This window comes from Priapulus caudatus, unplaced genomic scaffold (genome assembly GCF_000485595.1).
Source record: "Priapulus caudatus unplaced genomic scaffold, Priapulus_caudatus-5.0.1 Scaffold68, whole genome shotgun sequence".
In the NCBI taxonomy this organism is placed as follows: Eukaryota; Metazoa; Priapulida; class Priapulimorpha; order Priapulimorphida; family Priapulidae; genus Priapulus; species Priapulus caudatus.
The window spans coordinates 460,255-480,349 of NW_014577129.1; the positions used below are offsets into that span (position 1 = coordinate 460,255).

The 20,095-nt window shown below is 40.4% G+C and overlaps 2 protein-coding genes across 2 annotated transcripts; one reads left to right on the top strand and one right to left on the bottom strand.

The window, feature by feature from the left end:
• Positions 1-427: 427 nt before the first annotated feature.
• On the top strand, positions 428-9,401 carry LOC106821324 (dynactin subunit 4-like). The gene is made up of 13 exons (XM_014826078.1): positions 428-561; positions 873-943; positions 1,196-1,422; positions 1,851-1,894; positions 2,268-2,372; positions 3,792-3,859; positions 4,086-4,198; positions 5,511-5,694; positions 6,013-6,067; positions 7,095-7,193; positions 7,346-7,446; positions 7,733-7,811; positions 8,224-9,401. The coding sequence occupies exons 1-13, from the start codon at positions 433-435 to the stop codon at positions 8,323-8,325; spliced, it is 1,377 nt and encodes a 458-aa protein (XP_014681564.1). The 5' UTR covers positions 428-432; the 3' UTR covers positions 8,326-9,401.
• Positions 9,402-11,559: 2,158 nt separating this feature from the next.
• On the bottom strand, positions 11,560-18,287 carry LOC106821308 (F-box only protein 21-like). Its single transcript, XM_014826061.1, has 8 exons — positions 18,116-18,287; positions 17,743-17,747; positions 14,433-14,576; positions 14,144-14,215; positions 13,733-13,851; positions 12,952-12,996; positions 12,609-12,719; positions 11,560-12,274 (listed from the first exon to the last, which is right to left on the bottom strand). The coding sequence occupies exons 1-8, from the start codon at positions 18,178-18,180 to the stop codon at positions 12,179-12,181; spliced, it is 657 nt and encodes a 218-aa protein (XP_014681547.1). The 5' UTR covers positions 18,181-18,287; the 3' UTR covers positions 11,560-12,178.
• Between the last annotated feature and the right edge of the window lie 1,808 nt (positions 18,288-20,095).

A 20,095-nucleotide genomic window follows, 5' to 3' on the forward strand; every position in this document is an offset into this window, starting at 1 on the left:
TGCCACTTCTCATATAGTTACCCCTAATACTGAATTTTAGTGTGCAGAAAATGCCATTTTCATGCACGAATTTCAAAAATCTCCCTACCGTGGAGGGGGGGATACCCCTCCCACACCCTACTCCTCGGTCGCCTTCGCTCCCTCGCCTTGGCCCCCCCTGTTTTCCAATTGCTGGCTACGCCACTGGGAGGGAGGGAGAGAGAGAGAGCGAGAGGAGAGAGAGAGAACGAGAAGAGAGAGAGAGAGAGAGAAGAGAGAGAGAGAGAGAGAGAGAGAACGAGAGAGCAGGAGAGACAGAGAGACGAATTGAGAGACTGGACGAGAGTAGAGAGAGAGAGAGAGATCAGTGATCAAAATACTATGGCACAGATATTATTTCGAATTATTGAATTTCGTTTCCCACAGGTGGCGTTGTTGTGTTGACTTATCAAAATGGCTACCTACATGAACATCGAGAGGGTGAAATACATGTGTTCTTGTGATAAATGGACAGCTTTTAGTTTACTTTACTTTTGTAAACACTGCCTGAAATTACGGTGTAGTAAATGTGTCACCCATGAGGTAAGGTGTTGCATTCGTACCGTTTTAGGTCGTAACTTATTTGGGTTTCATGTCAGTGAACATGCACTTCCTAGGCTAGAGACGAGTAGAGAGTATAGTCTCATTTGTTTACTGTATACTACAGCCACTGCTACTTGTACTACTACTACTACTACTACTACTACTACTACTACTACTACTACTACTACTACTACTACTACTACTACTACTACTACTACTACTACTAGCTTACTAAGTTTAGTATAGTACTAGTAGTTTCTAAAAGTAAGGCATCGAGTTAATTTTATGTTTTTTGCTCGCTTAATTTACAGGTTGACAACCATTATTGCCCCAATTGTTTAGAAAACATGCCATCAACAGAAGCAATGCTAAAGAAAAACAGGTGCCATTAGGCTGTATTTCTTAGACGAAGATTGTTGTGTAAATGTCGATGTAATATAATCAGGAGTAAGATAATATAGATCTATATATTATCTTACTCCTGATATAATTAATATATTAGTTATTCTAGGATTGCCAGCAAATTTTTTATATGTATCCTACATACAAATTTTTAAATAGCATCAATATTTCTTAGTCCCACATTCACTGCATGAACAGGAATATTTACAGCTTGGAAGTTTTTGGTGCCTAGGTGTTCAAGCTGCTTTGACTGCCCTTGCTGTCAGCATACGTTGTCCACGCGTGCTACGACACTACTCGTCGGAGCGACTAGCCCAACAAGTCCTGATTCCTCTGCATCACAGCCAAGTGGTGCCGCCGAGGAAGCACCTCCTGCTACGCCGAAGAAAGTTTACTATCTGGCATGTGGGTTTTGTCGCTGGACATCGCGAGATGGAGGTCTACAGGATCAACCTGTTGGTGGGTAAAACAACAAGGAGCACAGTATTCATTTCAGTCTTATTTCCATGTATCATCTGATGATGCACATCTCTGTCAGGCACCCGTAACTGGAATTGTTATTGCATGTCACTTTTACACATATATATGCATTCTGAAGTGAATCAACGAGCTAGTAAGTTCAAGATATAACTTTAGAGACTGGGATGTATGCTATGTAGAAATAGTAATATATTGTTATGTATTGGACATACTTTTACCTATCCAGAAAACTAAAATTTTGTCGATTTGGTTTGTATGAAATCTATTTTGGTATTTCTCAATCATAATACATTCATATTGATAACAATTTAACATGCACCTATAAATGGTACAATGTATGTTTGTACTATGTAACCGCTCTCTGTTATCATTGCAGATATGGTCATAAATTTTTTAATTTTGTATAGCTTCAGGTGGCTGGAACGAAGAAGAAAACCCGCATAATCAGCAGGTATGATGCAGGGTATTTTTAAAAGTTGTAAATAAGAAATAATGGTACATCTTTGGTGGTAATCAGGTAAATTATACTGGATCTAGAGTGACAGCCTGTGTGGGGTATCGGGTACAAATACCTCGGAAACTTGGTATTATTTATAATTAAAGACCCATGCACCAGCCTTAAAAAACACTGAGCTATACACTCATTATTATTATATGTATAAATGATGGCCTGTTCATTTTGTTATAAAGATCATACACTGTTTATTGTTATATATGATGGTACACTATTTTCCCTATGTAGTTACGTGCATAGAAGAACTGCATATCATTAGGTGCTGGGTAAATTTTTGCTAAGCAATAATTTAAACTACGTTGTCCACCAGATCAGCAATTTGGTAGAATATTACCAGCAGATGGCACTAGTAGAGCAGGTAGAGAGGGACCGGAAGCGTACACCATCCAGGAGGAGGGCCCTTCTGCAGCATGCGGTACGAGATTGGTTACTAGAATGAGTGAGAGCGACTTCTTGACTGTCGATGTGTGCCACTAGTTCCTAGGCTTTAGTTGTGTTTCATCCTAGTCTAAAATGAAGACTATTGTCTCAGTACTGCACAATTCTTATGCATGTTAGTGTTGAGTTAGTTAAAGGACAATTGAAGTCAAATTTTATAACTTCTGTAACGTTTTTATACATAGAAATACATTCAATAATGTATTCCATTTCAAATCCGGCGCCATCACGCTGGCAAATCAGTAGGAAACACATGAATATTAATCTAGGTCATGTGACATCACAGCCCCATGTTGAAACGCGCCATTATATAGCGTAACACGCTAGTATATGTTATGCTAGGTGAAAGTATTGTTACAGCATACAACAAACATGTAGCCTGTAAATGTACTTATATTCATGTACATACATATTACCTGTGTGGATAATGCATTCACGGTATATGTACAGGACTTGCGTAGAGATGTTTGTACATGTACAGATACATGTGATTCTGACCGAGCGTGATAAGCCCGGTGATCAGTGTAGGCCTACTCGTGTGACTCACCTGGTCTAGCGTCGAACTGGTCTACAATAACCCTGGTCTTCTCATTCTCATGGCAGCATATACATTCAGGTGCCGTACTCATTAATTCACAAACACTACAAGAACACCAGTATTTGTCTACAGTCCTATCTGGTACCGAACCTTCCATTCCGCCATGTTGTGACTGTTTTGATTCTTGAGAAGTTTGTGCCGACTCTTCGCGTTGCTTTTTCAGACGATTCTCCTCAATTTCTTCTTGTGTATATTCAGGCTCAAACCTATATCCAACTGTTAAATCACTATAAATATCATCATCATCTGAGTAATCACTAGAATCATTGAAATTATCGCTTTCTGTCTCCATTTTATACACCACACGCACTATGTTTACATAATGGCATGTTTCAACATGGGGCTGTGACATCACATGACCTAGATTAATATTCATGTGTTTCTTACTAATTGGGCGCCGGATTTGAAATGGAATACGTTATTGAATGTATTTCTATGTATAAAAACGTTACAGAAGTTATAAAATTTGACTTCAATTGTCCTTTAAAGTACTAGATAAGTACTGCATGTATAAATGGATACAGGTGCAATCATTACTAAACCCTGCACATTCTCTCCCCTTAGAAATGATATCCATGTTATTACAAAGCAAAATCATTTCCATATCTGGCAGTGACCATGTGCGTTCTCAAACCACTAGAAATTTTTCTTATATGTGAGTATACTGTATATACTGTATGTTCACTTGTTAGATTGCCCTAATGTTTGTGTTACAAGACACAGTCTATGTTTCGTGGCAGTATTATAAGTATATCGATGATAATCACTTTAACTTACTTATTTGAATAATGCTTTCAGGACAAATATGGTCTAACATCTGTTGTGGCTAGGCACAGGGCTGGCCTCTCCCCTCACTCTCCTAGCAGGTAATTTTCTATACATGTGTAGCCTATTCTATTCGATTCACCTATTTGTATAACAGCGTATTATTTATATATCCCTGGATTAACATGTAGTACAATTCAGACTATTAATAGTTCAGTGTGATATTGTGTTGGTATCTATAAGGTGATGTGAAGATTAATAACTTAAATTTCACTTAACATTACTGATGTTACTATTGATTGCAATCGGGGTATTTTCTGTGATTAGCTTGAAGAAAGGCGAGGATGCAAAGTTAGTTGAACTTGAGGCTAGTGAAGCTTCCGATGACATAGCACTACTCAGTGAAGATTATTACAACAAACCGGTCAACCTCAATGAAGGTAAGCCCTGCTCATATAACATTAGAAGCATTTGTTGCACCATAATTGAGAAGAATCTGCAAGCACTCTGTTGCTGCTGTATAAATGCATACATATCTAGAAAAACGTGCACTTAAATGCAGAAGATGGAGATGTGTTGATAGACGCGCAAGCAATGCAAATCAGTTATTTGTCAATGGGGTTTGCCATTTACTAATCGCTGGATAGATGGCGCGCGTGCACTGTTCGCTATCAGATTATTGCACCAGGGAGAAATACTCATTTTACGTACCAGGGTATTTGGTTATGTTGGTTCGAATCCCATCTGTTTATTTTTTATTTTTTTATTTTTTTGTTTAGAGTTAGGGTTAGGGTACCTCTATTAGGCAATTAGCAACGCCGTACTACCGTTCGGCTATTTCCGGAAAAATGAGTATTTCTCTCCGATACACGATTCCCGGTATCACACCTAAACAATGGCGTCTAGTTACGAAGGGAAAACCGTAAATGAATTGAAATCAGAGTTGCAAAGTAGAGGTGCAAAGACATCTGGGAGGAAAGCTGATCCGTGTGCACGTACACGTGCGTGCGTGCGTATGCACGTACATGTGCATGCGTATGCACGTACATGTGCATGCGTGTGCACGTGCGTGTGCTCGTACATGTGCGTGCGTGCGTGCGTGTGCACGTACACGTGCGCGCGTGCATGGGTGCGTGTGCACGTACACGTACATGTGCATGCGTGTGCACGTACACGTGCGTGCATGCGTGCGTATGCACGTACATGTTCATGCGTGTGCACGTACACATGCGTGTGCACGTACACATGCGTGCGTGCGTGCGTGTGCTCGTACATGTGCATTCGTGCGTGTGCGTGGGCACGTACACGTGTGTGCGTGTGTGCGTGTGCACGTACACGTGCGCGCGTGCATGGGTGCGTGTGCACGTACACGTGCGCGCTTGCATGGGTGTATGTGCACGTACACGTGCGTGTGGGCGTGCGTGCGCGTGCGTGGGTGCATGTGCACGTACACGTGCATGCGTGCGGGCGTATGCACTTTCATCACCTCTTTTGATCGCCACACACCATTACAATCTCAGTTCTAGGTCACTTGGGAAACTATGACCTCCTTTATTGTTACATTGAGGTACAACACAGTAATCAGGCATCGCAAAAGCAACTATAAAAGCCTATTCACGGAAGTAATGTATACCGGTCTAAACACGCATGCCATCTTGCGGTGAACTGATTGGCTAACCTCATTGAAGTTTAATGCGATGGTGGTTGCATGCAAAAGAGGCGGAAGAGTGAAGCTGTCTGTGGGTTTTTCAGTCTGTACGATAGGTCAGTCTATTAGTCAGCCTGAGCTGCAGTGGGACACCACTTCCAAACTGAAGCCACACCGTAAGACCCTGCTGGTGAAGCGCTCTAAGCGATGCAGGGAGTGCGAGCACAATCTCATCAAGCCAGACTTCAGTCCCTCTTCCATCAAGTTCAAAATCCAGCTGATAGCCATGTAGGTGTGAATGAATTAACAGAATATAAATGGAATGTGAACTGGTGTGAATGGTCTGAATGTGCAAGTGCATGCCAGTTCTCACTTGTAGCCAGTCTTGTTTGGTTTTACAGGGAACCACAGGGTGGTTGGGATATCTGAGCATATCCATTAATAAGCAGTTGAATTGAAAGATCCAATGCAGTTCAAATAGGTACCCGTGTGAGACAAAGTAGTATAATAAGTATGATGTAATTGTGCTAGTGGTTCATGTAAAATTGTTGTGACCATTTATTGCTCCACAGTTCTTTACTTCATGTAGATCTCTGTTACTTGCAGATATCTGGTACCGGAAATCAGAGTGGTGCCTGGAGTACAACTCCACCCGAAGAAGGTATCCCACCCCTTCCAGTTAAAAAAGGCTATAGCTATAGTTTAATGGCTATGGGCTTAATATGTGCTGACTAATGTGCAATGTGTAAGGTACAAACAATGAAGAGAAGCATTAACAAATATAATCTTTTGCTCGGTAAGCTTACCTAAAAATCTGACATGTTGTCATCTTGAAATGTTTACTTAAAGGCCCATTGATTATGCAAAGTTGACGAATGCTACAGTAACTGGCACCTTCTGTAGTTAATAAGTACATTACCTTATAGCCAAACGCGTATTAGTTTGTCCAATATCACTGCTAATTACTAAGAAATGTCTAATTGAAATCTGTAAATCTGGCGCCAATGCTAAATTGGTTGCCAAGCAAAATAGCCTCGAATTTGGTTAGGTGACGTCACATGTTGCTACGGGTGTTGAGCAGAGAATTGTTTATCTCGGGATGCTTATAATGACTAATGAGCTAGTAGAATGTATCTCTGCTTCTGGGTGTATTCTTGGTATTGAGGCACAAGTAAATAACTGTGGGTGCTAATGAACTAATACCCACATGTCTTCAATTTCGGACACAGGTGTATTCGTTTGACCAATATATGTAAATACACCTAGTGCCGTCTGCTTTCCATGTTTAGTCTGTGGCCGTGTTTAGTCTGTGATCCCCCCATAGTGTTGGCCCCCAACACAGCCTACTTCATTATCACGAGCATCAGTGATTCATACATGGAATCTGTTCATTGCAATCAGAGCTACTGTTACGTATGCAGTTACGTCAGCAGTTACGTTAGCATTGCGTACGGCCGAGCATGCGTAACTGTAAACAAGTCAGTCAACTGATTTGTTGGACTGCGGATTTCAATTAGACATTTCTTAGTAACCAGCAGTGATATTGGACAAACTAATACGCGTTTGGCTATAAGGTAATGTACTTATTAATTACACAAGGTGCCAGTTACTGTAGCATTCGTCAACTTTGCATAATCAATGGGCCTATTATTCTTTTAATAATAATGTTTCTTTTATTTTGCTTTTAGGAGAGCAGAGTTATTTTAACGTTGTCTAACCCTAGTCAATATGAGATGCACGTCATTGTTTTGCCCAGCGAATTGCCAGAAGATGTTGGAAATTGCAAGGCAAGTTTTTTTGAATAAATAACTATATACAGTAGTAGAAACATAATTAGTTGCTGCTAAATTTTGGAGTGTCATGCTATGTGACTATACTCTGACTATAATCTAATGGAATTAGTATCGACTTTTATTTGTTTTGTTTTTTAATTCACTAGGTGGTGCTGCCGAAGACTGAGCTGGTGCTTGCAGCTAAGGACGAGACAGCAGAGTTTGATGATGCGGGAGAGCCACCTCGCGACTACAAGGACGATCCACAGTAAGAAACTGTAATCTGCGCTGATGCCGTACATGTGTCAGTAACAGTGTCTGTGTACTGTATCATGTCTACTTATATTAGCCTCATGCTACGTAATGGCTATACTGTGTATCTGAGTTGTATGTGACATTGGTGTGTGTAGTAGATGCTATCATGACTTAGTTTGGCAAATAGTATATCGCTGTTAGCAATTGTACCTTTCATATGGAGTCCTGTATGTATGTCAGTAATTGCATATCGACAAAGTGGTAAATTCTTGCTGACTGCATGTGTATGTTTGTCGCAGGGTGGTAGTGTTCCGTAAAGCAAACAAGCTGGGGTTTGTTGTGAAAATTACTCCAAATGAATCTGCAAAAGAAGCATGGGTGAGTAGATCGCTTAATTATAGGCTGGGATAAGCTCAAATATCTTAGATGAACTAATAGCAAATGATTACTGTATCAAAACCATTTGCTGATCGACTGATTAGTTGATGAAGAACAAATCATGAACACACGTGCTGTTTCAATAACTGTTAAGCATAAGTTTTGTATTACTATTATCAAAATTAAATGAACACAACTAAAAAATATTTCCCACAAAACAACCGGTTTCGGCTAGTGTATTTCTCCTCATCATCATAGTATCAATAGGCTTTTCGGTAAAACATGGAAATCTAAGCATATTGAAGATGGGTGTAAGCATTGAGGGCGATTATCCATTGAGGATCTTCACTTAAGATTTCACTGTCGTGTCCTATATGTGGACGTGGCCTATATATGCACATTATTCATGCAGGTGTCATTCATGATCAAGTACGACTACAGACAGGTGGCACTGGAAGCAGAGGCCCCACAACCAACCTGGCTACACCAGCATGTTGCTTGCAGGATCGGCTAGACTGGGTTGTGCTAGAGGGCGCCACAAAGACTGCACGTGCAAACAGATTTTTTGCCGCAAATTCCAGTGCGGCGTGTGGCTAGATAGCGTCTGCAATGTGGTATCATCTGCGCATGTTTAGTGTGACGTCTCTGCTACGTGGCCGCACGTAGTGGTGGTACACCTGTTACACCTGCTGGGGTTAAACTGCTAGTAACAGTCATCGATTGGCTGGTTAAATTTGCTGTGATATTAGATCTCACAAAGCAACAACAGCAAATGTTCAGTTCTGCTATTGAGGCCAGGTTCAGTGTGAAACACAATGCACCGTTGTGCCTCTCAGGCTCTCAGTTTAAAACGAAGTTAAGCCTTTTCATGTGCTAAACTATAATCTTAGTATGCAAATCTAGCCGATCGTTGTATGTCCTACTGTGTGCGTTGGTGGTTGTGAATGGTGGCAAATTTGTATGTAACAATATACATCTATTATTATGAAGCTTGAGATGTGCACAGAATATTTGCTAATAGTATACATATTAGTTGCATATTACAGGATGACCAGGTGTGTCCAGCATGTTGCCTCAACCTATTACAGTATAGCACTATTTATATAGCTTTGCAAGCACTAGTCAGGTGGACGAAAATTAATTTTCAAGATTAACCCAGTATAATGACAGGGTAACATGTAAGAAGCTTTTATTGTTGACACAAGTATAGCCAAGATTGCAAGTAAAATTGTTCAGACCCTCATATCCAGACATGTGTATCTATCAATTCACATATGTCCCAGCTTTCCTCAGCATATATATAACAGCTGCATGCTATAGGTAGTTTGGACCACGCATGATGCAAGGCTGACATTGATATAGGTATAGAATAAACTCTGTATATCAAGTAATATTTTAATTAGCTTAATTCAGGAATGCTCTGTCAGTCACATGATAACTATGGTGTTTATGAACGTATTGACTCGAAAGTAAGGCAAACGCAAATGTAATGCATACTAAAATGTGCACCTAATGTATACAACAGGTGTGGTTTATTCCTGTACTTTATTTATTATTCATTATAAAATAAATACTTGGTTTTGCAATGGAGCACAGGAGCCTCTAGATCTTTTTATAATACAATCCACGAATGTCACATACAGGATTTACTATAGCATATACACGTACGTATGTACAGTTAATATTTCTTATTAGAAACGAGTTTTTAACAAAAATCTACACTGTGTAACAGTGGTGTGGTGGTGTAGAATTTAACAGTTTGTAAACAGAAGCAGGTATGCGTTTAGATAGTCTTTAGCACACTTATGCACATCAGAACTAAACATGGTTATGTACGAATATCATTTCGTAAGTTGAAACTCGTTTGAATTTTAAAACCCCAAATCATTCCCACATCAATTTTCTTGTTATTTAACAGGTATTTTATGAGTTGAAAATCCTTCTGCTTTAGGATCTTTAATCTATCATTAATTACCTAATTAACTTTCCTGACTTCAGTAAAGACATTGTTAGATGAAACATCAAGGCAGCTCCAAGCACACTAACAATGGTAAGAAAATGTAAAGATTATGCACAAGCACATCATGTAGACTCCATGCAGTGTGATGATTTGCCGTTCTTAACATCGATAACGGAAAATCATCACACTGCGTGGAGTGTAACCATGTTGCCATTCATTCCATCAATCTATGGAACAAAACTACACCGCACCTGATTATTCCTCCCACTTCCACTAGTTAGGCCAGTTAGAAATGTCAACCCTTGCATTTTCTGTTTACTATCACGACTGCTAGCCCAATAAGTTTGATGGCTACATAAGCACACAGTCACCACTGAAGTTGCTGAGTTGCTCAAACATTTTACATCACCCTATTACATAGATATACAAACACCAGAACAGAGCTGACACTGTTCAAGCTGTAGCACGAGCAATGTCTAGGGCACGCTGCCCATGGACGGTCGACTTCTGACGGATGGCAGCCTTCCCACCCAACCACCAGAACGTGATGAGATATATGGGACAAGTACCCCCTGGCACGCTGAAACGTGAAATCGGTAATCTTTGACGGTTGACCAGAGGACCTGCTGATCTCTCACTATCTGAACTAAATCATAGTCCCCTGCATAACCGAGTCCACACGTCGTTGTCCGTGACAGCAACGTAAGAGCAGGCACATGAACGTTTAGAGTTTGCTAGGCACCAGTATCATCTAACCTCGAATACCAATAGTATCCCAGTATTCTCACACAAAGCTCCTGCTTGAAGTAGGGTAGGTGAGGAATGTCTATAACATGGCCATATAAATGCAGCGGTCCAAACGGCAGTCAAGAAATATAAGAATATATCATTTGCTGTTTGCTGTGCAGGGTGTGAATTCAAGAGATCACATGTGATATTGCCGTGGTACTGCTGGAAGAACCATTTAAAAGATATTTACTCTTTCAGTCAGCTTACAATCAACATAATGCAATATTAAATATCACAGATAAATATATCCCCCTCCATGGACCACTGCCATGAGATGCACAAGGAACTAGCTACTACCCTATCTTCCACAGGTGTGGTACGCACAAGATTATTTTTGGCATTATTTACTCACTTTACATCTCACTACTGTTATCATGGCCAGCAACATATCTCACAATATCCAATATTTTATCAGCTTCCGGGGGTTTAAATAATAAAACTAGGGGTGCACCGGATCCAACTTTTCAAGAACCGGAATCGGAACTTAAGCTGGGAATAAACTTTTGGCCCAATATTGCACAAACTCACTCGGCCTGAACGAAATATTATTAGCAGGCACATCACTCAGGCGAGTAGGACAATGCTCAAAGTTCTAATTACAGGATGGTTGTTAGGTGTATGAATCATCTGCTTACAGTGCATAATTCTGGCATCTTATTCGCGAGCGAATTCTGTGGCAAAACCTGCATGTTGCAGTATCCCTGGGTTTAGTCGATTATTTTCAACCAACAGACATGCCATTCCTGTGGCTCTAAGAGTATTTGATTTGAAAAGAAAATCTCGTGAATCACCTAACATCAGTTAGGTTCAGTTCAGTTAGTTAGCCGATGTTCAAGTGGCAAGCGTTTTTTGGGCAGAATAGTGTGAAGTTGTTAACACTATATTGTCAGCAAGTTGAGTCTATTGACTCTCAACTACATTCAGTGACTGATCTTTTGATCTTGATGACGCTTGTAGCTGAAATTAAATTAGGAAAAAGTTCCGGTTCCGGCCGACTGTTTCTGAAGGGTTCCGGCCGGAACCGGAACTCTGAAAAATTGGGGATCCGGCCGGATAGTTCCGGTGCACCCCTAAATAAAACAATGCATTTTCCGTAGAACTAAGGATGGCGGTAGATCCAAGTAAGAAAAAAAAGGAAACAAACACAAGATCCTGATAAATACTAAAACAGGCAAAGCACAAGGTGAAAAGCAAGTCTACTGGTAATTTTAACTCAGTGAATGTCTTGGTGCCTTTAATTTCACATGGCTAAACATGAAATTTTAATTCTAACTAACGGTTGTACGGAGAAGGCCCAATGAGTAAATAAAAACAATCCCGATTTCCAAACAGGTTCTGTGAGATTACAGGTGCCTGTCTGCAGGGCATGCATCCCATACTCGCACCACCACGCATGACACCTGACATTCAGATGATAACAAAATAACTCCCTGACACCGCTTGGCCTTTGACGATTCACATGCCCAGCGATTCTCAGATTGACTAGCATGACGATGTGAAGACACCCAGCTGACATGTGAGACCTCCCTCCGTACGATGTTGTGGCGGGTACACTGCCTTGATTCACGACGAACACAGTACAGTGTTAGCGAGCACTGCATTCCTGTATCACTCCACACTAGTCGTGGGGGTACAGGGCCTTGAGCCACGGTCGGATGAGGTACTGCGTCCCATCATAATTCTCAAAGTAGTCGTCCAAGACCGGATGGATGATCTGGGGAGAAAGTATAAGCACAACCGCGTGTGACATAGACAAAAAACAAGACAACTAGAGTGTGACAACTACACGCATTTCTAATGAATGTGTTAAAAGTATGTTCGCGAAGATGTTAAAGACATTGCAGTACAGCAATGCTTACGTTCACACTAGGCAGTAGATAGAAAATGCACACGGCAAGCACAAGATCATGATATATAGGTAAAGCAAAAAGTGAAAAGCAAAACTGCTGGTAACATATCACTCAGTACATGTAATTTCTGCGAAGGCATGACAGTGTTATAGTATGCTTATGTGAAATATGTTAGTGACAATTTAATTACGGTCGTACCTTAGTCTGTTTTAGCACTTCAATGTTTTCCTGTGGGATGTAGGTGCTCTGCGGTGTAGGCCGATCTCGCGTATCCACTATCACCGAGTAATTGGGCTGCGTTCGCCAGTCCTAAAAGCCCCGGCATAAATTGCTTTAGTGAGTACCGATATCAATGTCGCAGCCAAGTAATAAGTAAACTTTAGATGGTCTCTAATTGTTGGTGAGTAATCTAATCAATGTAAAATCAAACATATCTTATAACCTGTAAAGTTTTCCAAAATGCATGCAAGACATAATTTATTCCAAATTTAGGCAGTAAATGGAAGCATTTGTGTCTATACTTTACCACACGTGTACTTACCGGTTTATCATCAGGATGATTTTGATTCACCCACCACTCTGGTGCCTGCAATTACATGTTCAGTAAATATCACATGTACCTACAACATTGTGAACTGATGCACAATTATACTAAAATTTGTATAACAAAGTATTCAAGTGGCATTTACATACTAACCCCAACTGTGTTGTATTTTCAAACATTTCATTGTTGAACATCTTTAATCTAGTGTTAGCATACAGACACGACTTAGTGACGACTATATATTTAATAATTTACACCAGAGTAGATTTTTACCACTGTAGTCCGTTAGTCTGAAACTACCACACTTATACAGGAGTAGTTTACATTAACAACTAGTCTGGGGGACTACCTAACTACCCAGCATCAACTTAACTACGCACTTTCAGTTTTTAACCAACAAGGACGAATAAACTAATAATTGAAAATAATTTTCTTTCTTGCATATTGTTCGCAATTACTTCTGATTTACATTCTGATAACTTTATTTTAAATGAATTAGGCCACCGATGATCAAATATACTTAAAACTTGTATGGGCGCAGTCATGTTTGTTGATATGCCATGTGTAGAAGGACTTCACTCGTTTTGTTGAAACTCACAGAATACCAAAATTCTTCACTATCAGAATTGCTCACGAACTACAAAATTACAAAACCTGGTAGTTCCTATGACTACCAGACAAGGAAGGTTTGTTTCACACACTGATTTACACTATCAATTGCATTTAATGTGATTTATTTTCTTTATTGCACCATATAGTGACATTGGTTGATACTTACTTTTGCGTCTTCATCCCAACCTATGATAACTCCTCGGTAGCCCCATATTTTGTGCTTTATCACTTGCCCTACTCTGAACTTCACTTTGGAAGAGCGTGGAGATCTGGGTGTTGTTGATTCTATAATAAATCACAGCCACTAATACTCCAGAGTAGAAATATAGTTCAATAAAAGCTCATAAACATGGCACTAGCTTGTTGAGAAACAGCTCAGAGAGAATGACAAACATTTTCTGTACATTTGAAAACAATACATTCCAAACATCTTCTAACGATCGATAGTACTAATCATGAGTATAGTCAATAATTAAAATCAAAGGTCTTGCTTATACATGTTATACATATATATATATCAGGAGTGAATAAATACATTCCAGCAATAACATTCCAAAACATAGAATAAGAAACCTACTTGCAAAATAGCCTTTACCATCTTTATTTTTGTATGCAAGAACTTCCAAGGCTGGGGATTCACCTAAGTCATCTGTGACATTAAGAAAACTTATAGAAATATTTATATGAAATGTCGAACACATATATAGATAACACAACACAGAGTGATGACAATCATTACCACAATTGTGAAGGTTTAGTCACTGGCAATATTATTGTTGTCCACAATTTTGAATGCTATTTTTACCTGTGTACTTATTTAAAACACCAGAAACAAAATAAGAGCCAAGAACAGAATGAAATATTACCTACAACTGTAGATTTCTGCAATGATTTCCCCCTTTTCCCTAGCACTTGAATAACGAACTTTTTCCAGCTTTGTAGAGAAAAATATTTGTGGAATTTGCTGATTTCTGTAAACGTCCTAAAAAACAAACATTTAATTAGTGACACTAAATTAATACATACAGTAGCTATACATGCATGACATTACATTTTGTATTATCTTCTAGCTTCTGGATATCCCCTTGGGAGTAACTGTCATTATTATATAGAGCCTTAATTTTGTTATGGCAAAGTATCACTGTAACCTAGATTCACGAACTCATGATGCTATGCTAAGTGTCTAATTGGCATGAGTTGGCACGGACCTGCTATAACTCTGTTTTTTTTTATTCTCCAGAAACCTTCAAACAACGGTTGCATGATATCAGTGGGGCAGCAAGCTTTTATTAGTCTAACAGAAATTAAAAAGAAACTCTGGAGGTAGACCCTCCCTTGTGAGTATGTCTAGGAGAACCAAAGTGGGGAATCTTTAGTGGATGCAGGGCTAGTTTTTATCAAGTGATAATTGTTATAATGATTATGTTGTTTAGCAATTATAACCAACACCCTTTTAGCTAGCATCTACTCTCCTTCTGCGATAGGCAACTAAGGGAATCAACCAGAACAGTGATGCTCTTCCCATGATACTAAGCATTGTTAATGAATCATGGAGCTCTTCCCTGTAGCATCTTATTTGCAGTGTTTATTAGTCATGATCGATCGATCCTAGACGTTGGAAACATAATATAAACGATAGTTGGTCAGATAAAGGTGGTGTATCAGTGCAGGCCATTTGACTGCCTGGGTCAACTACTGATATTCTGCTCGAAGAAAGACTGGTGGTGTGGCTTCATTGTGATTTTGCCCAGGTTTGTGTACTATGTGTGCATACATGCTGCATGGTGTCAAAGAAAACTCCAAGTAATATATATGGTGTTGTTTGCTAATGTTTAATGCTAATCCACGCTAGCTTAATCCATGGTATCATGCGCGTGCGTTTTTCCACTTATCCCGTTGGTGAATGTGATGGCGATGCATCTAGTAGGGTTGAATTCCTGTAACCCGGTTGAGCTCTTCCTCTGATGTAGTCATCTCGCATGTCTTCTATTAATTTCTCTATGCCTTCTACTGGCATATTTTTTCAGTACTGTAGGCAGGCTGATCATATTATATCCTATCTGGGGGTATATCCTATTTGAGTTGGCCGATTTGTGGTGTTGAATCATTGCCCCGATTTTGTAAACACCGACTTCGCTGGGTGGAATTTCAGCCCAATCCTAGTTTAGCACCACAGATTAGTCTAGCACATTTGCGAAAATGAGGGCTGGGGTACCAAACTAGGATTGTGCGGGAGGATCGTCTAGTCGAATGCAATTTTATTTTTAACTAGTGACAGTAGTGTCGTGACGTGGTGTCTGGTAACTGGTGAGTGGTGTCACTGACACAGTCACTGAGGCTGAAGGGGTTGTTGTATATGTAGTACCCGAGGTGTCGGCGAGTATGTCGCCTACGCCTACTCCCTATCCCTAACCATATCAAATAGTTACCTCAGGTACATATTATACGCCATTATACGACAAAGACCCTTCGTGCATCACTGAGTCACGTGTGAGGCCAGGGGCATGATGATGGAGAAGGTAGAGTATACAACTCGCAGCTAGGGCCTGCATACCTCCCAAATGGCCATTGGTTGATACAAATCTAGTTAATTTTTCAATTAAATTTTAATTAGGGTTAGGCCCTTAGGGTTAGGATTAAGATTAGGGTTAGGGTTAGGGTTAGGGTTAGGGTCACAATGCACCATAAAAGTTTTATTAAAACAGGAGTTTCAGGCACGTGATTTGTATCAACCAATGGGATTTGGGAGGTATGATTAAGGCCCTAGACTCGCGGTTAGAACTCGCATACCTCTCAACTCCCATTGTTGGATACAAATATAGTTCATTTTTTAAATTAAATTGTAATTAGTGTTAGGGTTAGGGTTAGGGTTAGGATTAGGGTTAGGGTTAGGGTTAGGGTCACAATGCACCATAAAAGTTTTATTAAAACATGAGTTTCAGGCACGTGTCGTGATTTGTATCAACCGGGCAATAGGATTTGGGAGGTATGCAGGCCCTAGCTGCGAGCAAGGAGCTAAAGCAAGGAGCAAGGAGCAAGGAGCAAGGAGCAAGGAGCAAGGAGCAAGGAGCAAGGAGCAAGGAGCAAGGAGCAAGGAGCAAGGAGCAAGGAGCAAGGAGCCTTGGCTGCGAGTAGGCCCTAAGCTGCGAGTAGGCCCTAGCTGCAACTCGAGTAGCTCTAGTACTATAGCCGCTTACATTAACTGCCGCTGGGCTATAGACCGACCCATGGGGCATGCGATGGACCAACTTATCCCCGATTATACCCGACTATAAAACGTCTGTGGTAGGCAATCTAATGCATCTTAATCCGAGAGTGAGAATATGCGTCTTAAGTTATACGCACTAAAATTGAAAACCTCTAACTATGTTTCAATGCATATCCTATGTCGGTATTTTTTCTTTGTTTTTAACAATAACATTCGAGTATTAGCGATTACTTCAAATCTCAGCCTTTCTTAGCAAAGCGGTGCAGCGACTGCGCACTCAGTGCGTTACATAATGTTATTAACCTGCGTTGTGGAGGGGTACGGCGGTTGGTGTGGTCTGGGAACAAAAACATGTGTCTGTGCAAGTAACAAGAGTCTAAGCGATCAATAAGAGGATTGAAATATATAGTTTTATAAGAATGAACATATAATTATTTAATATTAAATTTGTTTACTTCATGACTAACAACTAATGATTTGATCCAACAACCAACACAAACCCGCCCACCCCTCCAACATGCGGAACATACATAGTTCCATGACGTCGACTTGACTGAATAAGTTGGTCTCCGACATTCGTAATGGTTGAGCATATAGTCCCCAGCCAGCTACTTAATTAAACGGGTCTATAGTAACTAGACTAGCAGAACCGAGTACTGACAGTGTGTAACATAGAACTACCCACAGACCAATAACCTAATCCACAAATAGGGGGCCTACTTAAAAAGTACGTATCAATTCTGGCAAATCCATACGCAACAAACGCAGTAAATACAAAGCACGTTTGACAATATTTCGGCTTAGACTCTGAGTCAGACCACAGGCAACTCTGGACCGTTTCAATAAAAAATGATGGTATAATAATACAGACTTGTCAGTTAGCCTACTACTCACGGTACCGCTAATAGCCAAAGTAAGATCTTAACTGTTTGAATTTAGACCATAATAATACTCACACCGTTAAATACACCGGCTGCAACACAGAGCCGCGACCGCCATTGGCACATGCACATAAAATATACACTCTATATAGCTCACTACTACGTGTGATACTGTGCATAACACAAAAGCGCTGCGGAGTATTATTGCGGTGATTGAACGTGTTGAAAGATGAATTATTAGGGTCAATAACAAACATAGAGACTATGGACCTTATTGCGGTACTTCGGGTAGTAGAGCGACTACTGATATAATTGTTTTATTAACATTCATTTTATTAAGGAAACCGTCGAAATAATCCCTTAATCGATCAACTCTATTCTTTGCTACACTCAGATGTGCTGAGTGACTTATCCGCTCGCCCTTCGGGATTCATGATATTTCTAGTGCATTATTAATAACTTGGACAGGTCTGCCAACAGTAGCAGTGACAGTTGAAAGAATGCGGCCTGGTTTTGAATTGGCATTGCTGAGTTTATGACATTAAATGTTTGTGCATGATAATAATATCACAGAGCAAACTGACGATAAAGCGCCACGATTTTGGTTGTGCGCTTGTTTTGATCACGGCTGACACGGCGAAATTTCATGGTAACTCAGTAATGATTGGTCAGAGTCAGCGTGATTCTAACCACTTAAAACTCGTGTCTCATGTGTTTTGGGCGCGCCCTCTGCAAACAAATCAGGTAACCAAAATCTGTAACCGATAATTAGTAAATAAGCCAGAACAGGTGTAAAATAATTAGCGTGAGCAAAGAGAGAGAAAAAAAAGAGTGCTTAGGGGTTGCTGAGGGATCGTAGACGGTACTCACGGTAGGAAGGAGGTCTTGTGGTAGAGCCTGACTAGATATAGGCATTAAAACCAGAGGTAAACAAAAGAGACTGCGTAAATGTGTACTTTGTCATAGGTCTATTCCCAGGGTACTGCCGAAGTACAGCCTGGTAACGTCCGGTATACCGAACGTAACCCTGGCACTATTTGATATGTTAGGGTTAGGTTAGGTATAGGTTCGGTTCGGTTAGGGATTAGGCGATAGGCGATCAACCCTAGACTCGGAGTTAATGGGAGTAAGGCATAGGTACGTACGAGCAATTGTAGTAAAAATACCCCCGGGGTACGTTCCGTATAACCGAGACGCTGTAAGCCAAGGGAACGTTCCGCAGTACCATACGGGAATAGACCCCTCAGCGTAACTTGACGTTACAGTGTAGCCTAGTTCAAGCCTCATAGGTCTATATTCCCCCAGGGTTATGCGAACGTACCCCTGGGTACGGTCGGTAAATAAACCAATACTATAGCCTGGGCACTATATTATATGGTTAAGTAGGATTAGGGTTCGGGTCAGGGTTAGGTTAAGCATAGGCGTAAGCGACATCCTAGACTCGTAGTGAGTAGGACGGAGGTACGGTCCGGCTATAAGATAGTACTCAGGGTACGTTCGAGCATATCCCCGGGGACATAGACCCTCATTCAACGCTAAGTTACCTAATTATAAGCCCGCTTCGATTTAACTGCGCAGCCTTTACTATAGGCAAATACTAATTTCTTGACACACCAAGAGAAGGTCAAATGGTGCTTACATAAAAATCAAATGTTAGAGCTTTGTGCAAATGTTTTAAGTAACTGTTGGAAAATCCCCAAAAATCTTGAAAACTCGCCCCCGCTCGTAGTGTAGCCACTACTCACTATTATAGGCCACATCACTGTACATTACGCAAACTATTACACGATTGCACAATCCCTTACACAAATCAATGCCTCAATCTACTAGTTCATCGCAACCGTTACCGCCTCGCGCACAAACAACGCCAGCAGAAAAGCGTGAGTAGAGGTAATCATCGCATTGCCTACTCCATTAATCTGCCTACAACATATTCGCGGAGCGCGACATATTTTCGCCTAACATTCCATTCGCTACTCTCAGAATCGCCAATATTCCCATTTCGGCCTAACTACTCCCATTATCTACTAGTATTAGTCTATTTCGTTTGTCGATTTGTTTCTTCATCTATTTGTACACTATATTTTCATACTGGTTCCTGACGTATCTACGTAGCAATACAAACAAATTTATTTTATAATAATAAAAGATTATTCAAGTGACAAAACCGATCGATTAGAGGAAAATGGAAGGGGTAGATAAGCGTAGACAATCTGGGAGTAGGCGAATTTGTGTAGCAACGGGAATTTTGCTGTAGGCGAAATGAAATTTGCGTAACGAAATGTAGTAGGCAACCGTAGAATAAAACAAGTACCTAAGAAGCAATTAAGAAGAGAATGAAATTATATGGAAAGAGACACTATTCACACACAATATTTTTGAAACTGATGAAATCATAGATTGAAACTTCAGCACTGATAGTGATTAGAGGACATGTTTT

Coding starts and splice junctions, on each gene's coding strand:
- LOC106821308 (XM_014826061.1), bottom strand. CDS start 18,180: ATGCCAATTCAAAACCAGGCCGCATTCTTTCAACTGTCACTGCTACTG. Junction 14,216..14,432: donor GCAGAAATCTACAGTTGTAG/GTAATATTTCAT, acceptor TTAATGTCACAG/ATGACTTAGGTGAATCCCCA. Junction 13,852..14,143: donor TGGTAAAGGCTATTTTGCAA/GTAGGTTTCTTA, acceptor GATTTATTATAG/AATCAACAACACCCAGATCT.
- LOC106821324 (XM_014826078.1), top strand. CDS start 433: ATGGCTACCTACATGAACATCGAGAGGGTGAAATACATGTGTTCTTGT. Junction 1,423..1,850: donor TCTACAGGATCAACCTGTTG/GTGGGTAAAACA, acceptor AATTTTGTATAG/CTTCAGGTGGCTGGAACGAA. Junction 2,373..3,791: donor GGGCCCTTCTGCAGCATGCG/GTACGAGATTGG, acceptor TAATGCTTTCAG/GACAAATATGGTCTAACATC.